Source organism: Triturus cristatus, chromosome 4_2 (genome assembly GCF_964204655.1).
Source record: "Triturus cristatus chromosome 4_2, aTriCri1.1, whole genome shotgun sequence".
Taxonomy (NCBI): domain Eukaryota; kingdom Metazoa; phylum Chordata; class Amphibia; order Caudata; family Salamandridae; genus Triturus; species Triturus cristatus.
This window is the reverse complement of record NC_140586.1, coordinates 831,721,144-831,741,164: the sequence shown is the minus strand read 5'-3', so window position 1 is coordinate 831,741,164 and position 20,021 is coordinate 831,721,144. Positions and strand designations below refer to the sequence as shown.

Genomic DNA, 20,021 nt, shown 5'->3' with positions numbered 1-20,021 from the left:
TCATTTATACATGCTAGCTAACCCATAGGAACGTTACCTTGTGGTCCAAGGACTATTCAGCAGCACTCACATATCTGGTGAATGCATATGCCCGTACACTGACGATCAAGAACTTTTTCAACTGCTATTCTTGCACATTCAGTCGCTGATTCTGCACACATCCTATGTTCAGGAGATGATGCCTAGATCAACTTTTAGATTGTATCAAGGGACTAGCACATACATGCAGCACAAGGGTGACCATAATAGCCTCAATACTCTGTGACCGACATGGACATTTGGAATGCGCTGTACCCCAATGACTGGGAATACACATTTCACTCCTCAGTACATGACGACGACTCTAGGCTGGACACTTGGTTCGGCACAAAAGGTAACCTGGGATGGAGAAGTGCCATCTTGCAGCCACGTTGTGCAAAATCAAACCACTCCCCAGCTATTTTGGGTCTGTCACTCCCTGTAGAGTCCCACACCGCTAGACTTGCACCTGCATTCGAAGAGTCTGCTAGACGGTGTTCCGAGAAGTGATGTGCAAAGCCATTAAAAACTACTTTGCAAAAATTAAGTACCCTGTAATCTCCGATTCTACATTATCTGAAGCGAATCAGTTGATCAGCGGGGGGTGGGGGTTAATGCATGGCCAGGAATAACTTCACTAAAATCCCTTCGGGGAGAGCTGTCCAAACTGGAAGGAGAAATCAAAACATTAGATCAATATGACCATAGTAGGGGTAGGAAGGAGCACCACTGCTAGAGCTGCTGCAGTCTAAAATTCGAGAATATAAGGAAACGGCGGATTAAGAAATCATTTCTGTAGCAAATACAGAAATGCTGGTATATTTGGCAATTGTGAGTGTCACGGACACACTTGCACTGGTGTTGTAGCCGAACTGGGCCACGATTCATGTACTTGTGATTGGATGATCGGCTCATACACATTTCCCAGGAAATACTAGAATGTTTTGCCACTTCTTATCGCCCCAGATCAGCAGACTCAAGTTGAGACATGTACGTGTACCTAGATGTCCGATTGGCATAACTAGCTTCTGACCAACGTAAGATGCTATGCCAACCGCTCACACTTGAGGAACTTGGGAGTCCTCACCCACTATAAAAACGGCAGCTCTCCTGATAGTGGTAGTTTTTATAGCTGAATTTTACTAAGCCTTTGAAGATGACCTGATTCAGTTTCCACTCCCTGTCTATAAACTGGCCTTTAGCACAGTTCACCTCCCTGCCTTGATGGCTGAAGCCGTTATCATGCTTGTGAAACCTGGGAACACCCCTTTAATTTTAGCTCAAGCCTCCCCCTATCTCTCATTAACATGGATGGTCTCACTAAACTGAAGTAGACTTTTTCCACTGATGGACCACCTTTTTGTGCCAGATAAATCTGGGTTTATCCTGGACCAGTGGACAGCAGACCAACTCTGCACTCTCACCAGTTAGATTCACAATTGGAGGTTGTGGCAACCTTCTTAGATGCCGAGAATGTGTTTAACTTGAGTCAGGAGCTTCTACTCACAATACTAGAAAGGATGGGTGGGGAAAAGGTTTTCCTCCAGCGGATTAAAATATTTATCCCCAAGGCCTAACTTACCCTAAGCTTAAGGTTTTGCTTTCTGAGCCCTTTGAAATCCTCTGGGGAACCGGATAGGGAACCCTGCTGATTAAAAACGCATCTCGATTTACATCTGGGATATATTTACATATGGACGATGGTCGGGTCTAAGAATAAATTGTAACAAATACTGGTCCCCCTTAGGGGTTCTAGGTGTCCAGAGCTCAATTTTCACACTGTTGGACAACAGATCCGGTTAGATAGCTTTGTATCATGTACCACAGAAAAATTCATACTATCATACAAACTATGCGAAATGCAATTCTGGGATCATATTCTGTGCAGAAATTAACTAAACGTTTCCCTAACAGTAGCAGATTGAATGGTCCTGACTAATGGTGATGCTCCCGAAAGTACTATATTTATCCAATATGTCACTGTTTCCTTCTGAAGTGTTATTCGACAAATTTAGATTCCTCATGATCACTTTTGCTTAGGCTGGGAAGCCACCACAAATCTGCGGTCTAAGTTACCGAAACCCTGCAACAAAGGCAAATTTCAAGCCCCCAAATTGTGACCTTTTTTTAGCGTCACAGGCTTCATTCGCGCATGTATGAATCAATAACACCTGTTGGGTTCCACACATGGACTTCGAGCATGGTTTGGCTGAGCCAGTCCCCATTTAAGCTAAACTAAATTGCAGATCTCTGTGCTCGGACCGAGAATTACACTCTGTGACATGCACGAGCTGAGCATTGACTGGATTGACGGAGCTCAGCAGAGACTCCATTAAGTTCATTGCTATAGCCGAAATCCCACATTACCTCTATACTTGCACAGCACACAACCCAGCCCTGCTCCTGCTGTTGAGGCTTAAGCAACTAATGGGACCTATTCACAAATCAAAATTCTTATCACTGGTGGAATTTATACATGACACCCCCTTCCCCACCCGCCCCCAACTGGACATACTGGGGTATCACAATCTTAGACATTCTGAAAAGCTTATTCCCTATGTTTCTGAAAGCCCTGCCAGATTAGGAGCTCCTTTTTCTTACTGAACCCTATCCCCAAACATATTATAATACAAATATATTGCCTAATGGCCAACACAACTGCCGACCTAAAATGGTAGGCCTGTGCACAGTGGCCCACAGGCTTAAGCACTGACGTTGTGGACACGCAATGGTCTTTCTGCTGTGTGCAAACTGAAGAAATGTGTTCATTATAAATCCCTACATTGGATGTATTATACTCCAGTAAGTATGTTTTTTTTTTTTTTTTTTTTTTTTAAAACCTTTATTTGTGCATAGTAAAAGAACAAATACGGGCCTACAACCATCAGGCCGGCCACAATACGGTTGAGCACAGAGACAAACAATACATCCCCTGTGCGTCAAGGTCAAGATTAGCAACGATTCAGGATTCATACACTGGAGGGATCCTTGACACCGGGGGAAGGAGAAGTGAAGGTTAATTTTAAGGTTTTCAAAAAAATTTTTATCGGGAAAAAAGTCAGTAAAGGATAGAAACAAGGAGATTCGAGTCCGCAAGTCGGCTTCATACACTGGAGAGCAGCAGCATCATTAAAACAGCCATAGAAAATCTCATACAGTAAGGCGATGCAATTAGATAACAGGATCATCACAGTAGTAAATACGCACCCCCTAAAAGCCGCCCCCACTCAATCCACCCCACACCCGGACCCCGAATCGAAACCAGTATAGCGCAGTCCAGTAAGTATGTTAAAGTCTGGCATACTGGTAGTCGAATTGCTACAGATGTGCTGCCCCTCGTGCAGATTGGTTTGGTCCTGCCTAACAGTTGCAAGTTTTGGTCACAAGTAACTCCTGTGCAGGTTGTAACAATAGATCATGTTATCCCTACAGTTTGATGATACTGTTGCGGCATGTTCTGGATGCCCTAAACACTGTAGGAAGCTGCTGGTGATTGTAATGCTGGTTAACCGCAGGTCTGGACTTTGGGCAGTAAGGGAACTCCTAAATTCGAGAACTGACTGAAAGACATGATTATGTACAGCGAGCTGGCAAATGTTATGTTAATTGGGTTTTGATGTAGCGTGAAGGCAAGCAAGCATGACATGAGGGCGTAGTGAGATCAGCTTATTGGAACAGCCAGGTTTTAAGATTTTTTTTTATAACCGGGGTAGAACATGCACAAATAAACAGCGGAAGTTTATTCCAGTGAAGCGGGGCAAGATAAGAAAATGCCCAGCCTCCATATTTTGACGTGCAAATGTCGAGGGTGTAGCAGAAGTTGATTCTTAGATTCCTGTCATGGCGGTATGGTGTAAACCTATCTTGGAGATATTTTGGGGCTCATCCCAACCTATATTTATAGGATTTATAGGTGAGGCAAAGGAGTTTGAATAATGCTCTTTTTAGGTCGATCCTGGGCAGCGTGCATGTGCTGCTCTGCGAGTCATGCTGTATTAGAGTATGGACTTGAAGCTCCGCCCATATTTTTCATTGGCTGTCATTGTCCTTTGTAAGTGCTGGCTTCTGATTCGTTAATAGGCTTGTTAGTCCCTCCTTAGTACCTCCTTGTCTTCATTTGTAACATCCCATGAGGGATGCCTCCTTTACCTCTTACACTGCATGTCTTATTTAGTTTGTGAGCACTATTTCCTTTAATGAGTTTCTCCCACTGCACTCATTACATGCTTTCCTGCAACCTTCAGCGCACCATGCATGCTTTCACTTTCCATGTAGCCCAGATATTACATTTACAAGAGTTTGAGCTATTGCCATTTTTAAATGACCATGCTTTTTATTTGTGTTCATTATCAAAACAGATAAATAAAAGGCATAGTCATTTACAATGCCAATAGCTTAAACTCTTGCAAATGCAAGACCTATTCCACTGCAAATGCTTGTTTTCCGAGAGCCAATGGAGTGCTCGAAGTGTGGGGTCTGACTTAGTGCGTGGAGGCAGATTAACCATTCAGGCAGCTGTGTTGTGAACCACCTGCATTTTAGTTACCAGAGATTCATTTATGGCAAGAAACAGAGTATTGCCGTAACCTAGGCGACTGATTAATGCCTAGATTAGTGGCTTTGGAGAACTCATTGGACACATTGCTACCTACCTCTAGACCAATAGACCCTCTATGTTCCTGTGGCCAGCCTGGACGAGAGGGGAAAATCAACATGAACTGTCATACCAATCTATTTTTGCGAAATGGGGGCGATTCCATTATGCAGAGGGGCGGCCAGCCTGACAGGATATGGGACATTCAACGTAGTCTAATCTGATGGACGATGGGGCTGCTATCACAATGTAATGTTTGCAAAATAAATTAGGTAGAACGCGCTGAGACATCCTGGTATTTTGTAGAACAATTGTTCATTATGGTTATAAAAGAATAAAAACTTGATTACAAAAAAAATTATTCATAGAACATAGGCAGTGTTTAATTTGGTCCATTTTGAGTAGTCTAATTAGCTCAAAATTGTAGGCTTTTTGATGCTGACTTGATCAACCAAAAGATGCGGAGTGTAATCTCAGGAGGTTATTTAATATTGTCTATTTTGCCTTCCACAGAACATGCCAAAAGGGAAATTGATGTGATATCTGTCCCAAGCAAGAGTGTCCTCCTGGTGCACGAACCCAAGCAGAAAGTTGATCTTACTAAATATTTGGAGAACCAAGCGTTTCGATTTGATTTTGCTTTTGACGAGACCTCATCAAATGAAATGGTGTATAGGTACTGCTGAGCTGTTGCCATTAGTTTGGTAAAATTCAAATGTTTTGAAATTTTTTTGCAGTTTATCTTCTCAAGAGGTATGCTTTGTAGAATGATTCCCCTGAAGATGATAAAAAGCTTTGTGTTGTAATTGTTCTTGTTTAGTGCTTAGCACACCTGATGCGGCGCCTAAGCAGAGTACTTGCTTGCTGCATCTTGGCGGACTGTTTGGTGTCATGTTGAATTGCTGTGTGGTATATGTGGGTGCGAGCACAGGAGAAAATGGAGCCTTTTTTGGACACACTTTAGTGTCTTTCAGGATTGACTGAGGTGATAAGCAGATGAAGCCAGAGATTTAGGAGAGCAATCCCACCAACTGAAAGTAGGTGACCTGTTTAGAAATGCAAAAAGAAAAAAAGACCCCAATCCAGCAGCCCAAAACCTTATAATTCTTTTAATTTACATTCATCCTTTTTTTTTTTTTAAATGCCAGACAAACATTGCTTACTGGGGTAGGTGCTTTATTTAATCTAACCAGGAACAATCCATGTGTTTTTCTGGAAAAAGATAGCCATGGTATATTATAATCTATAAATGCTTTGTATCCTGCCTCAGATCGGCAAGGCGGGCAATCGGCCATAGATCGATGGTTGAGGACAGTTGATGTTTTTTTGTGTGTGTAATAAGCAGCCTCACATCCCTAGGCCGTATGTCCACTGCAAGCACACAATGGTATACATATACTGAATTTGATGGGATGCACATTAGAGACCAGCTGGCTAATTGTCAGATGCAGAATGACGATTGCTGCTCCTGGTCTATACAGCATGAGGTGTGCCTGCCCCCTGGCTACCTCCAGTTGCTGCTAATGTGAAGTCATTAGCACTTACTGTGAAGAGGACTGAGGCAGGGGAGTGGGCTTGAGAGTCGGAGTTGGAGGGGGGGATTGGTGAGGGCCAGTGAGGTACCTCCTCAGTTTATTTTCCTCCTTACCTCCATGGAACAGGCAGAGGTAAATTAGTCCCTTCTGTCCGGCTTTGCCTGCAGTCAGAGGATAGGTTGTGGTTTCACCAAGTTTAAAACTGGGAAATCGGGTTCAAGTCCCAGCTTTGGCTCAACATCGTGTGATCCTGGGCAAATCATTTAATGTACCCGAGCCTAAAAAAATAAGGATCTGCCCTTTTGTAAAGTTTTCTGGTGCTCGTGTAAAGCGCTCCAATGTGTCTGGGCCAGGATCGTGCTATAGAAAACTGCATGTATCCTAGGAAAGTGACAGGATTTTTTTTTTGTTTTTGCCGTTACACATTAGCATAATTAACTGTGTAGGCACTTGCATGGGCTGCTAGCAGGAAGTAAAACAAAAAGAAAGATGCACCTTTCTCCAGTCTCTGAGAAGTGGAGAGCTTTTCTCGAGTATTGTAAAGTGTTGTGAATATCTTAAACCCAGGGTTTAGGTCTGTGGTATGTCCTGTTTCGGTGCGGAATTTAATCAAAATATCCACGGCAATCTACATTCACAGGATAAAAAAGCAATTTAGTTCCTATTATTTTTGATAATTTTTAGCTTCTAACTTAGTCAATTCCATTGGAATTTTAATTCCTAATTTGAGCCCCTAGCACGTTTTTTCAACAAATGTTTGAACATATAATTGAATGACTTTTTTGTGAAAATTGGAACATTTTCTCTGAATAAAAGTATATATTTAATTCATTTTTTTAGAAATGAAATAAAGGGTATGGACAGGATACATTGAACCAAAGTGAGGAGTGAAGTGCAAAGATTTACTGACTGGATACCTCCGAAAATGGTCCTTAGTTTTGAGCTGTAGACTCGCATCAGCAATACATACCTGTGGCTCCCCCGTCATAGCCCACATTTACAATGTGGCGGAGTATTTTGACTAGACTGCTCTTTTCTAGGGTCCCCAAAGCCTTTTTTAGGCCCAAGAGCAGTGCGGGGAATGCTCTCCCTGGGGTCTGCTAGATTATTCCAGTGCATGAGATTTTCTTCCCCCTACCTGCTGGAAACCGAAGTACAACTTCTGAACCTGGTGACCTCAAGATTGCAGCACCAGCACTCTTGGGCTCTAGCAGTGAGAATGGTACCCATCGTGGGTATAGCAGAGGGCCCTGCTGATTTAAGTGACTCACACCAAGAATTAAGAGAGGCAGTATACCGTAATCACACACCAGCACCTCCCAGTGTCTCAAGAGCACTGTAGTGAAAGACTGGAAGAGTGAGAAGGGCCTAACAGTTAGGGATGTCCCAGGGGAGAATGAATGAATTTATGAAGAATGTCACTGCATGATAGCTGATTCTGGAGATCTTGGCAAAACCTTTGAGACCTGCACTTAGGGAGGCCTGTAGCACTGCACTTACCATGCCACTCAAAGAAACCCAAATTAAAGCAAGAATGCATTTGTCTTTTTCTTTTCCATGATGCCCTCTGAGTAGAGGGACAGTGATAGGGAGATGATGGACATAGCTATTGAGGCTGATGGTTGGAAGTCCATAATGGAATCTAATGTCATCCCTAAGAGACCTGCAGCGACCCCATCAAATATCAAGAAGGCAAACGCTTTAGAAACTAAAATTTACTCATGGAGTAGCAGCTGCGCTAAACAGAGTGGGACAGTACAGGATAACAAGATCAGGAATGGCTAGCTGGAGGTCTCAGAGATAGTGCTTCTGGATAACAAGAAGCTAAGGGAATTAAAGGACTTCGCCGCTCGAGTGCTAGTTCATATAGAGTCAAAGTGAATCCCTGCAATACCAGATCTATGCAGCAAGCATCCACCTTCTGGGAGTTCTGAGAAATCTAGTGAGGAAACCATAAAGACTAGAATGGTGAGGATTTGGAACTCCAAGGACCTTCTTATGGATGATGGCTCTAGATATATAGTAAGGAAGTTGTATCGAATCTCCATAAAGAAACTAAGGAGGTACTAAGGACGCTAATGAAACTTTCATAGCGTGACTTTGGCATTACAGCTGACCGAGCATGAGACGGAGAACAGTAGACGGATTGCAAGACATCAAGAACGAGATGCTTAAGTTGGGCCTGGAGATCTCTTGAAGCCCTGAAGGTAAATCATGTTTTCAAACAGATTTGAGCGCTCGAGACCCTCCCACCTCTCCTCTATCTCAATTGCTATGATGAGCTAGAGCCATGAGGCGTTTGTGAGCAATAGCATTTGTATGTCACCCACTACCCCTAAGGGTCTCCGGCGGCTGATTTAAAATAAGCAGGGCTAGGGTGCAGAGATGTCAAGACCTAACAGTGAGTATGATCCTCTAGAGACCTGCTAGTCACGGGGAAGTTGAACAAACATTAGAGACTGGTAGCTAACAGGACATCAAGGGGTCTAAGATTGAGAAAGAACTGTGGGACCAAAGGTTGAGACGAAAATTCATGGACCTCCGAGTGAGAACAAGATTTATAGCCCTGAAGATGAACACCAGGAAATCTGTTAGTATGCTGCGGTGGAATGCTTTTGTTACCAGTCTTGACAAAGGTTTCTGACCTTAAAAGCTTTGAAAAACGTTTTATTATTGCAAATGTTTGCCAACATTACCTCTATGATCCTAACCAAGAAACGTTTTGCGAAAGGTTGCGATCTGCGAATGTGGGCCACTTTGTTTGGCTGTTGGCCAAATATTTTTGGCTGTGTCCCCAATCCAACCCTGGCTATGCCCCCTATCTTCCTCCCCTTACATTCCCTCCTCCATAAGTGATGGCAAGAAATTGGATTATTAATTGAGATTGGTTGCTACCCACATCAAGGTTGTCACAATCCTGATCATGGTGGCTTAACATTTAAGTTCCCCCAAATAAGAATTCATGACATTTGAGTTTGTTCCAGAGTATTTATCTATGCACTTCTATATGAACGGTGGTTGCCAAAATGAAACCGAAGGTAACCAGGATGATGATAATAGCGCCTTAGTGGACGATGGAGTAGTTGTCCGCAGACCTACTGTGCGGGTCTGAGAAACAACACGTGCAACTAGTGCCGACAAGATCTGAGCCAAGGGCAACGTACTGCACCACAGTCACTTATCTGCATGTGAATGCTTGGTGCCTGTATTCATCCAATACAATTAATTAAATCTTCCTTGGGATGCATGGTTATTCTCAATGAGGTTAAGCGTCTTCGCGAAAGCCAGTAATCATCTCCTCCTTGGGAGTAGAGTATAGTGTCAAAATTGTTGTGATCAACATTTGAACCAGTGCATAGTGCTAGTTTACAGCATCTTATTTGGAAAGTAGTTCATCTGACAGCAAATTCTTAAGCTCGTAGAGCATGTAAATGACAGTTTTTTTATGTGCGATCAAGTTTTTCGTAGCGGTCTGTTGGAGTTCACAACCCACCTGGCCTTTTTGCCTAAGATTGATCTGTTTCGGTCTCGCCTACGCAGTGCGCATGCGCTGCTTAGGAGAGACCTTTTGTAATCGGTTCACTTTTTCGCCCCAAAACATGCGTGGCATTGCTTTCAATGGCAACACGTGCACGTTTGGCGATTTGCCTTGCGGGAGCGAGCTTTGGCAAAATCTGTTTGTAATTAACCTATAAACAGATGGTGCCCAAGGCTCGCTCCCGCAAGGGAATCGCTGTATGTTCCCTCAACTGCACCCCCCCCCCCCCCCCCCCCCCACCCCCCCCCACACACACACTTTTTTTTTAACTTTCAATGTTAGCGTGGCCCCGCTTCACGAACGCCGCTCTGTGTTTTCCGTTGCTGGCTGCAGGCCAACACTGTGTCCTACATGGACTTAGAAACTTTTAGCGCTGCCAAGTAATCTTGATAGCCTTGTTATTATGTATTCCTCTTGTTCATCTCTTCGTTTTTATTGTTGATCAGTAATCTGACAGCACTGGTTTTACGCATGCCTACTCTTCGTCTTTATTTTTGATCATCATTCTGATTGCAATGATATTATGCATGCCTACTGTTCATTCTTTTGGTCCTGTTCTAATTAACACTTCCATGTCTACATTTGGATAATTATAGTGATGATCTACATGGAGCATTATTTGCTCACATCTCAAATAGATCTTGTGTTACTCTAATAGGGCCGCCTCAAAATAGGAACCCTTTGTCCACCTTCCTGTGGTCCCCTTTTCTATTTCAATTGTGGAGGACGCGGTGGTGAAGACACCACGCCCCTGCACCGGCTTGAAAAAATGGAGTCCGCTATCTCGCCTCGTTTATGCCGGTTATCATGCGGTTTGTTACGCTATCACTGTTGTGGAGGTAAGCTTCTAATATTCGTGGTGGCATTTTGGGGATATCTGACACACTGCAAACCACGAGCGTTAATATTGCATGCCCTTTATTTCTATATTTTTCTTTACATTGGGGTGGGACGGCTGGGTTCTCTACTTTGCTACACCAGCCAGTAAAGCCTGGTAACATTTACAGCAGCAAGGCCTCCCTGTTGCTATCTTCGCCCACTGTCCCACACTAGACCGTACCTCCTCCAAGCTTTCCCAGCTCAGCGTGCCTGCTTTACTCTGTTGTGGACTCCAAGGCTGTTTGTGTTGTGGACTGGGGTGTAGGAGAGTAGGATCTGCTTCTTATGGTTACCCCCCACTTTTTGCTGCTGTAACACTGTTTTTCGATGAGTCTGGCTGGGGCCCTGCTATTCAGGATCCCAGCCTAGCTGCTTCCTCTCTAAATTGATTCCTAGTATCTTAGGTACACCACAGATTGGATTCTGGGGTGCCCTTAGAAGTCCAAAGTATATGGTATACTATGTACCCAGGGCATAGGTACCCCAGGTGCTGAAGCATGTATTATGCCACCCCTGGGAAGCCATCCAAAATGACACCACAGGTCTGCTACTGCAGCCTGGGTAAGGTGGTGCATGCACCCCTTACTGAGATATAGGTTCACTATATCTCACCTATCACTGCACATATAAACCTATCAGTCACCCCTATGGCAGGCCTTATCAATCCTGAAGGCAGGGTGCTTGGTTTTGTGAGAGGGTGCCCATGCATGAGCAGAGCCCCTCTGCAGCCTTCAGAATCTCTCCTCCAGGGTTGTCTTTGATGCAGCCTGACCATATACTCTTAAGTGCATTATAACCAAACGGTAAATGCTAACTTTGGATTGGCAGCACGGAAACATGTGTTTGTCAAACACCTTGGAATCCTACCCCCACACCAGTAACTGGTGTGGGAGTATGATCCCATCCTTCTAGAGGGAGACACATGACAGCACTGGTATACCTGGTACCAACTTTGGAGCCCTGGCATCACAAAATGGATGCTGCAGCCACAGACACGAGTCTGGCCTCCTGCTGCTGACCGAAACTCCTGCAGGGGAGGCCTGGACAATAAGTTTCCTGTCACAGGGAAGTGTCACCACCTCCCAGCCTGGCTTTAGTGTATTGAAGCTGGGTGGGTGCACTCAGAGTGCTTTGAAGTCCTGCGCTGGGGGCACATTTGGTGTCCCTGTGCATATTCCAGTTCAAATCGATCACAGGGGCTACCAGCCCCTGCTCTGGCGCGAAACTGGACAAAGGAAATGGGTGTAGCCACCCCTCTTTCCAAACCCTTCCATAGGTGGGTCCCCTGAGTTAGTCCAACCCCTTCCTTGGGTATAAAGAAGGAACCTCTGCAACTAGAATTTTAGATATCCCTGGACGAAACTCTGAAACTGAATCCTGGAACTTCGACGATCTGTTCAACGCCAGATGACTGAAGAATCTCCCTTGGAGTAAAGGAGTTACTCCCCTGCTTGGCAGGCACCAAAGACTCATCTGTCCGGTCTGCATCTCCGAAGCTCCCGCTGGACGCCGAAGGCTTTGCAACACGAGAGGTGGATTTCCAGACTTCCCAGAGGCCGAATCGAGTCCCCAGCAAAGCTGAGACCCGTAGCCCTCGTGGGTACCGTGGAACCGGAACCCCTGGACCCCGTGCACACTTGCAAGTGCATCAGCTTCTTGACGTCTCTTGAGACTGTGCACTGGGTTACTTGTAGCCCAGAGCCCGAGCAGAGATTCCGCTGAAGATTGTTGGCCTACCCACTTCGAGTGACCCGTGGGCCGCCATTTTGTGATTCCTCTCGAGGTCCCTTCGCGATCCCTGGACTTTTCAGCAATTATCACTTTGCTGTGATTTTTTTTTCCCAGCAAACTCGTAATAACATAAAAACCACAGGTCCCATAATGCACGTTGGTTTGAAAGCGCGGGTTGCCTGTCAGTGTTACGGGTTGTAAAAGTCACTTTCCAGCTTTGCATAGTTCACATTTAGAAAACGCACCGTAGGTTTGACGCCAGAAAGCTAACAGAAGGGATAGACAGGTGTGTGTGTGTGTGTGTGTGTGTGTGTGTGTGTGTGTGTGTGTTGAGGGGGAGGAGTGGGGGGGGCGGGGTGGTTCTGGTGATGAGGCTGTTTCGTCTTCTTCCTCCGAGTGAGTGCTTGCGGGGGGAAGTCAGCCAGAAGTAGTTTTAAGCTCTGGTGATTTCTTCCAGCAGACTGAAGCTGTTCAGTGACAGGCTACATGGCCTGCAATCCTTTTTAGGTCTCGTCTGAGACAGCGCTTTAGCGCTGCTCTGGCGAGACTTCTAGTAAGCGAGTTTTGGAAGTGCAAACAGTGCTTTTCAGGCCTCCAAATACAGTGCATGTGCCCTGGGCGCGCGCACCATTTGGCAGCCTGAAAAGCACTGCCTGATCACTTGCTTTGATGTCCTCAGTGAGCCGCGGGGCCACTGAGGACATCAAAGTGCACACCATTTGCCACCCCCTTGTTTTTAGGTCTCGCTGAGCCCAGCGCATGCGCTGGCTCGAAGAGACATTTTGTATGTGGGCTCCAAAAAGTGCTACCAGGTCAGCCTAGAGCTACAGTGCATGTGCGCGGGCGCGCGCGCCGCGTTTACTTTCACTTTCGCGGCCGCTTTGCTGCGCAGATCCAGCCGAGTCATGGCCTTGAGTCAGTGGCTGGAATCCAGTTGTTTGTTCGACTCGCTGAAGGCACCAAGAGGAGAGAGACATTTGATTGACATGACGCTGGGATGCCGGTGATTCTAACTCACTTTTTGTTTTTTTTACACAATCCGTGTTTTCCCACTCATTTTGCTAAAACCCATTTGGAAACTTTAAAGTCCAGATGAAGCCAGAAAACGCACAAGTATGACGATGAAAGTCCAAGGCTTCTATATGCTGTACTGTGTTTAAATTGTGACTTTCGTCTTTGGAGCCTCAGAAGTCTTCCATCAGACACTCATGTCCGATTCGTGTCCCTTTGACAAGGAGTGTCTCTCCTAGAATTCCCCTTACTTACTCTCATACAAGTGCCTGCCTTGCCGTCCTTTAGCTCGTGGGTGACCTATCGATTACCATTTTTTCGCCCTGGAATTGATTTACTGACAATTATCTTAGCCATCAGAATTATGTAATGTTCCAAAAGGGAGGCCTGACTTAACATTCTAGGAATGCCATGTTTGGACTCATCTCTCAAACAAAGCACCTGAACTTCAGATGTTTCTTAACACAAACCGCTCACCTGTGGTTTTATGCTCTATTGTTCCACAAGAGGGCAGTAGCATATTTCTATTGGTAGAACCTCGCTAAAAACGAATTGATAGCATATCATTTTCAAAAATATTCCTCGAAGCAATAGTTATCATAGAAATGCAAAACGACTTGTAGAAAATGTCCATAAATTACAGATAGCTGTTCCGCACGATTCTACTGCTATGAGGGTAGTGGCCTCTTTCTTTTTACCGTTTTAGGGTAAGAAACAATGATAGTGAAAGGGTGCTTAGTTCACCCACCTCATTTATTGACATCGTTCAGGTTAGGTGCCCTGAGTCTATGTGGACATTCTTCTGTCATGGCGGGCAGGGGGCGGGGCTTGCACGGAATAGTCATATAGAAGGCTTTCCAAGAACAGCCTTGTGTAGGAACAGTAGTTGAGGGGTGCGTGCAGGCAGCTCAGCACTGGAGGGTCTGGGTCTGTCCATGTCTTCCTTTCTCTCCGGTGGCGTAGCAGTTGCGCCATGGTGGCATCAAGAGAAAAGGGCTCCAGAACCCTGGCTAGGTAGTAAAAGGCCGCCATAAATACAGGCTTGCTTGCAAGACAGAACAGGTACGCACAGACAGCAATGCAAGCTTCTTTGCCATACAAGCGGCAAGTACATTATAGGTAGCAACATTACCTCATGTGCGAGTAGTTCATCCTCGCCTGTTGATTTTGTCTTGAGCTTCTTGCTTTAGTTAAGCCTTATAATGTTTGAGCTGCTGATAACAGAATGCACAGCCTTCACGAAGACTTGTCAAGTTAACACCTCTGCTGAGAAACAGCTGAAGTCAAGTATGGAGGGCTATAGAAAAGCAAGTTTTTAGGACAGTTTGCCCTGTATGCAAATACTCTAGGCTAATTTGAAGAACTGATACATATAAATCACAGATGTAAATGTACAATACATGTAGGAGAGTAGGATCTGCTTCTTATGGTTACACCCACTTTTTGCTGATGTTTCACTGTTTCTTTACTTTAGTCTGGCTGTGACCCTGCTATCCAGGGCCGCAGCCTAGCTGCTTCCTCTCTAAATCGATTGCATGTACTTTAGGTACACTCCAGATTGTATTCTGGGGTACCCTTATAAGTCCCTAGTATATGGTATACTATGTACCTAGGGAATGGGTACCCCAGAGGCCTCTCAGGGGCTGCAGCCTGGTATTACCCTGGCGAAAGAAGGAGAAATGGTTAATTGCTCCAAATTTGAGCTGTTTCCATGTGTGCTGCTTGGTACAGCGCACATGGAAACAGCAAAACTCCAGTGATTGTTTATGTGCAGGAAGGTGCTCCTTCCTGCACATAAACAATCATTTAAAAAAATGACATTTTGCAACTTCTATGTGTGCTACATTGAGCAGCACACATAGAAGTAACAAAACGCCATCTTCCCCTGCAGCGCAGTCACCCTTGCCCTATGGTGTGAGCGTGCCTGCATTGGCACTAGGCAACTAAATTTAGCGCCACCACAGGGGGAAACGGAGGGTTTCACCATGTTCTTGTATATATGGTGCAGCCCTGTGTTTCTAAAGTGATGGCGCTTGTCGTTAGCCTTCTTGGCTTTAAAGCACGCTTCGTCACTTTACTAGTAAAAATGCCCTTTGGGTCCAAGGCCAATGTTCCCTCTAATTTTTTTCCTCTGTGTGCGGCAGTATAAGGTTTCTGTGCACTGCAACTAAGGCTATGTGCGCCGGAAACCAGACAGCGTATGTGGTGCAGCGCCAAATATCACTCCAAACCTTTGCTTAAAAAAGTGAAAAAAGTGTGCATTTCCACACATGTAGCTGGTTGAGGTGGAACCCAGCATTTAGAGTATTTTTTTCCTCTGCATTTGCTTCACTCTCTGGATAATGTCCTACACTGGGGTATCTTGTAGCTCTTAACACATTATTCTTGAACAAGGCTTTTATGCATCTAGAAAAAATGCAAATCTGTGAGTTGTTGAGTGTATTTGTGTGTTTTATAGAAGTACTACGTCAGAGGGAACATGTTTTTAAGGTTAGAGATAGCCTCAGAAGTAGCACATGAAAAAGTTTCTTTTAGTGAGGTTTATGACCAGCTAAAAATCTCAAGTGTAAGTAGTGAGACCAAAAACATGAAGTTTGAGCAGAGCTCGTCAGTCTTGGTGTTTCAAGAATAAAACAAAAGGTAAAGTCCAGGCAGGGTTATAACAGTTAAGAAAATAGCCTCCCTAAGTGGTCCTTGCTCTTTTATGTGCCAATCAGGTTTATTTTCTGTCACTGTGCACTACTCTGTCTAAACAGGAGCAATAATTATCGAATGAGCTTTTTTGGTCTCCCTTCCTGTGTTACTTTTCTGCATGTGTCACTATAAGTGTCTGAGGGTTGTTTTATATAATTATTATACGTTTTGTGGTCGGTGATTGGCTAACAAGGCATTATGTACATACTCTGGATGCCATTGATCTATGATTAAACAAGCATTTGCAATGCAATAGGTCTCACATTTGCAAAAGTTTAAGCTATTGGCATTCTTCATGACAATGCCTTTTTTAATCTATTTTATAAAACAAACACATAATGGCATTTATTTATCATTTACAAAGCCAATAGCTAGTGTTGCATTATTATTAGCAATGCCAGCTGCTCACACTTTTATAATGCGAGACCTATTGCATTGCAAATGCTTGTTTCCTTTGATCCCTATCTTTCCCTTCCTCAATCTCACCCTCTCCCTGCCTTTTACAACTGCGGCCCGCACCACTGCGCCCGCCCCCACTCCCCCCTCCCTCCTCGTCAGCTTCAGTGCGCTCTTGTTCTGTGCCACTCGTTTTTTTCCTCGTTTTTTGTGCCTTTCTGCCCTCTGTTCCACTCGTTTTCCCTCTTTTTGTGCCTTTCTGTCCTCTGTTACACTCGTTTTCTTTCTTTTTTTTGTTCCTTTCTGCCCTCTGCTCCTCTCGTTTTTGTGCCCTTCTGCCCTCTGTTCCACTCGTTTTTGTGCCCTTCTGCCCTCTGTTCCACTCGTTTTTGTGCCCTTCTGCCCTCTGTTCCACTCATTTTTTGTGTGCCTTTCTGCCCTCTGCTCCTCTCGTCTTTTGTGCCCTTCTGCGCCACTTTTTTGTGCCTTTCTGCCCTCTGTGCCACTCGTTTTCCACTCTTTTTTTGTGCCTTTCTGTCCTCTTTTCCACTCGTTTCCCTCTTTTTTTTTTTGTGCCTTTCTGCCCTCTGTTCCACTCGTTTTTTTGTGCCCTTCTGCCCTCTGTGCCACTCGTTTTTCGTGCCTTTCTGCCCTCTGTTCCTTTCGTTTTTCTGTACCGGCTTGTTACCCAGGAGTCTGTGTAAGGCGCGCGCCTACAGACCGGTCCCTTAAGGTGACTGGCCACCACGTCATCAGAGACTTTATGTTCCTGTCTTGTCCTTAAGTAGACGACAAAGTATTGTGGGAGTTGTAGTTCTGGTTTAACTCAAATTGAACAATTTAGCTGCGGATCTAGATGAAGGAATACGGTGACCTTGCTTGCTGGGACTACATTCCTCTCCACGTCTAGTACACACTAGGAAACTGTCCCCCGACTTCCCAAGAAAAGGCCTCAGAGAGGACATGTGGTCATAGGACAGCCTTCATGGCCTGTGCCTGGCCTCCGAAGCTGGACCCTTCGAAGCACTGAGCCAGGGCCAGGGTTGGGGCGCAGAGGGGCTCTGCTCGCTTATACTCCCCCGGAGTGTTCATTCACTTTCAGAATGAATCCTTCATATCCGTAGTGTCACGTGAGGCAGGATCATGGGATTCTGTGGGTGCGCAGCCCTGTGGATCACCCCCCCCCCCCCCCCGAAACGTTAATCCTTGAAGCCCGGGATGTCAGGGTGGTGTCTAACTGGCTGGCTTTGAGGCGCTGCCAGAAAGACACGTTGGCGCTAGCTGGAGAGTTGTGCCTGGCTCCGAGGTCCACCTGTAGTGCCACTTAGTGGGAACTTGAACCAGGCGCTAAGCAGCGGTCGGATACTGGTGAGTGTGGCTCAATGGTTAGAGTGGCAGACCTCGATGCAGAGCACTGGTCCGGGACCAGGGTTCGATTCCCGACGCGGCAGGGTCTTGGGCTATAAATTCCGCAGACCGGATATTCTCGCATCAGTGCCTATTCTAATCATGGGTCCCACGCTGCAACTCTGGGCAATAGCTTGCTTAGTCTCCACAACGGCCCCAACAGCGCTGGGATGCCTGGCTTCACCATGGGGGTGCCCAGGAGTGGACACTTCACACGGATAGCCAGGAAGGGTTCCTACAGTGGTATGAGTACAGCGCGGAGATACCCCCAGGGGTGATTCGGCGCTATATAAGCACATACACACATATGTGCCAGGCTCTCCCGTGACCCGCACCTGATGGCACCCCGGCATCTGCCCCTGGCAGTGATTCACGTAGCTCCATCACTATAAAGTTATTTCGAAAAATTGATCCCTTAAAACTTAGACTATAAAACAATCATCAGATCACAACATTTCAAGATTGTTGGAACGGGACGTCACGAAAAGATTTATAAGGGGGACGAACCCTTAGTAAACAGGAATTGGCCTGTCAACCAATCAAGAGACTGCAATAACAAGCGGCACTGAAAGCGATCGCTATTGTAAAATGTATGGGTGCGTCTGTAGCATAACTAGTGCTCATGTAAAGCACTCCGATACCTCCGGGTCGAGTTCGCGCTATATAAAACTCCACCCAAAAAAAACAAGCATTTGCAATGCAATAGTTCTCTTCCAGGGGATCCTCATCAATAGTCATAAGCACTGAATATTCCCGCCCATGTGCGGGGACCCCGGAAATAATAAAATTATATATGTAAAAAACATACATATATACAGCTCTGTATATGTATAAACATATATCATTTTTTCCAAGCAAATGCAGCTCCCATAAAAGGCTAGGCAATGTAAATATACACATCCAATAACACACATATATCTATATATATGTATAAAGGTATAACAATACACCCAAATCTCTTTTTTTTTTTTTTTTTTTTTAATGAGGTAAACACTCATGAGAAAGCAAAAAATAAAGAGAACAAACTGTGGAAAAACACAGATGTATAACACATTGCCAGCCTGCAGGCTGCATTGCAATACAATACCATAGAGACTAAAAAGCCCTGTACAGGTAAAAACTGGCACCGTGCCTTTAAGGCAGCCCTGACTTCCATATCCCATCATGCCTCAGGGGTGACAGTTAGGTCAGTTGTTCTTTCCGGCTCCTTCAGTCAGGACCCTGGAATTCAGCTCTCTTCTTTTTTGACTCTTTAGTCAAAAATTATAACAACTTTAAGATTTTTTTTGGACTTCTTCTTACAATTTCTGTGAGGAAGTCAGTATCCTGTGTTTTTCTGACTGATTTTTCAACCATTTTGTCAGAAAAATGCCTTCTTTATTTGTTCCATGCCCATCTTGTGGAAAAAAGAAGGCTGCGTCAGACACACATGAGGTGTGTATCATCTGTCTGCCGGACTCTCACTCTCCAGCAACATGTCGTCATTGTGAAGACCTTTCCAAAAGGACTTTAAAGGAGAGGGAGAGGATTAGGCTGTATGGCCTAGCAGAACGGTCGACGTCGAAGCAGTTGGTCCCTGTTTGCTCTCCATCGACGTCGGGCTCGGCGTCGAAGACTCCAGCGGCGGGATCGTCGCTGAGAGGTGAGGAGTCAAGGGGAAGTCATGCTGCAAAGAGAAAATCGACGTCGACTTTATATTCAGCGTCGAAGAGGATGCGTTCGACGTCGACGGCGTCTAAAAGCTCGGCGTCGAGGACTCGGCGCCATAGTTCAACGTCCAAGAAGCATCTGTCGACGTCGAGAGAAGATCGATCGACGTCTGCACAGAGATATCGTTCGTCGTCGAAAGAAAGACATCGTTCGACGTCGAGGTCGGCGAGACATCATTCGACGTCGCGAGAAGAACGTAGACGATCTCCACAGTCGACGTCGAGACCAAGATCGCCGTCAAGATCAAGATCGCCGTCGAGGAAACATCGTTCGACGGCGAGGAGGCTTTCGACGTCGTCGGAGCTTTCGACGTCGAGACAGAAGTCTCCGTCAGGAGTGACGTCGAGGCAGACGCCTCCGTCAGGGCCGACGTCGAGGCAGGAGCCTCCGTCGGAGTCGACGTCGAGGCAGGAGCCTCCGTCGGAGTCGACGTCGAGGCAGGAGCCTCCGTCGGAGTCGACGTCGAGGCAGAGGCCTCCGTCGGAGTCGACGTCGAGGCAGAGGCCTC

General features: G+C 45.5%; 1 protein-coding gene across 2 annotated transcripts in view; it reads left to right on the top strand.

Annotated features, from left to right (window-relative positions):
- KIF2C (kinesin family member 2C) overlaps positions 1-20,021 on the top strand; it is a 1,365,901-nt gene that overhangs the window by 604,647 nt on the left and 741,233 nt on the right. For both annotated transcript variants that reach the window (XM_085602797.1, XM_085602796.1), the window contains one exon: positions 5,126-5,288. In XM_085602797.1, coding sequence (XP_085458923.1) covers positions 5,126-5,288 — 163 coding nt within the window. The remainder of the gene's footprint in view (positions 1-5,125; positions 5,289-20,021) is intronic.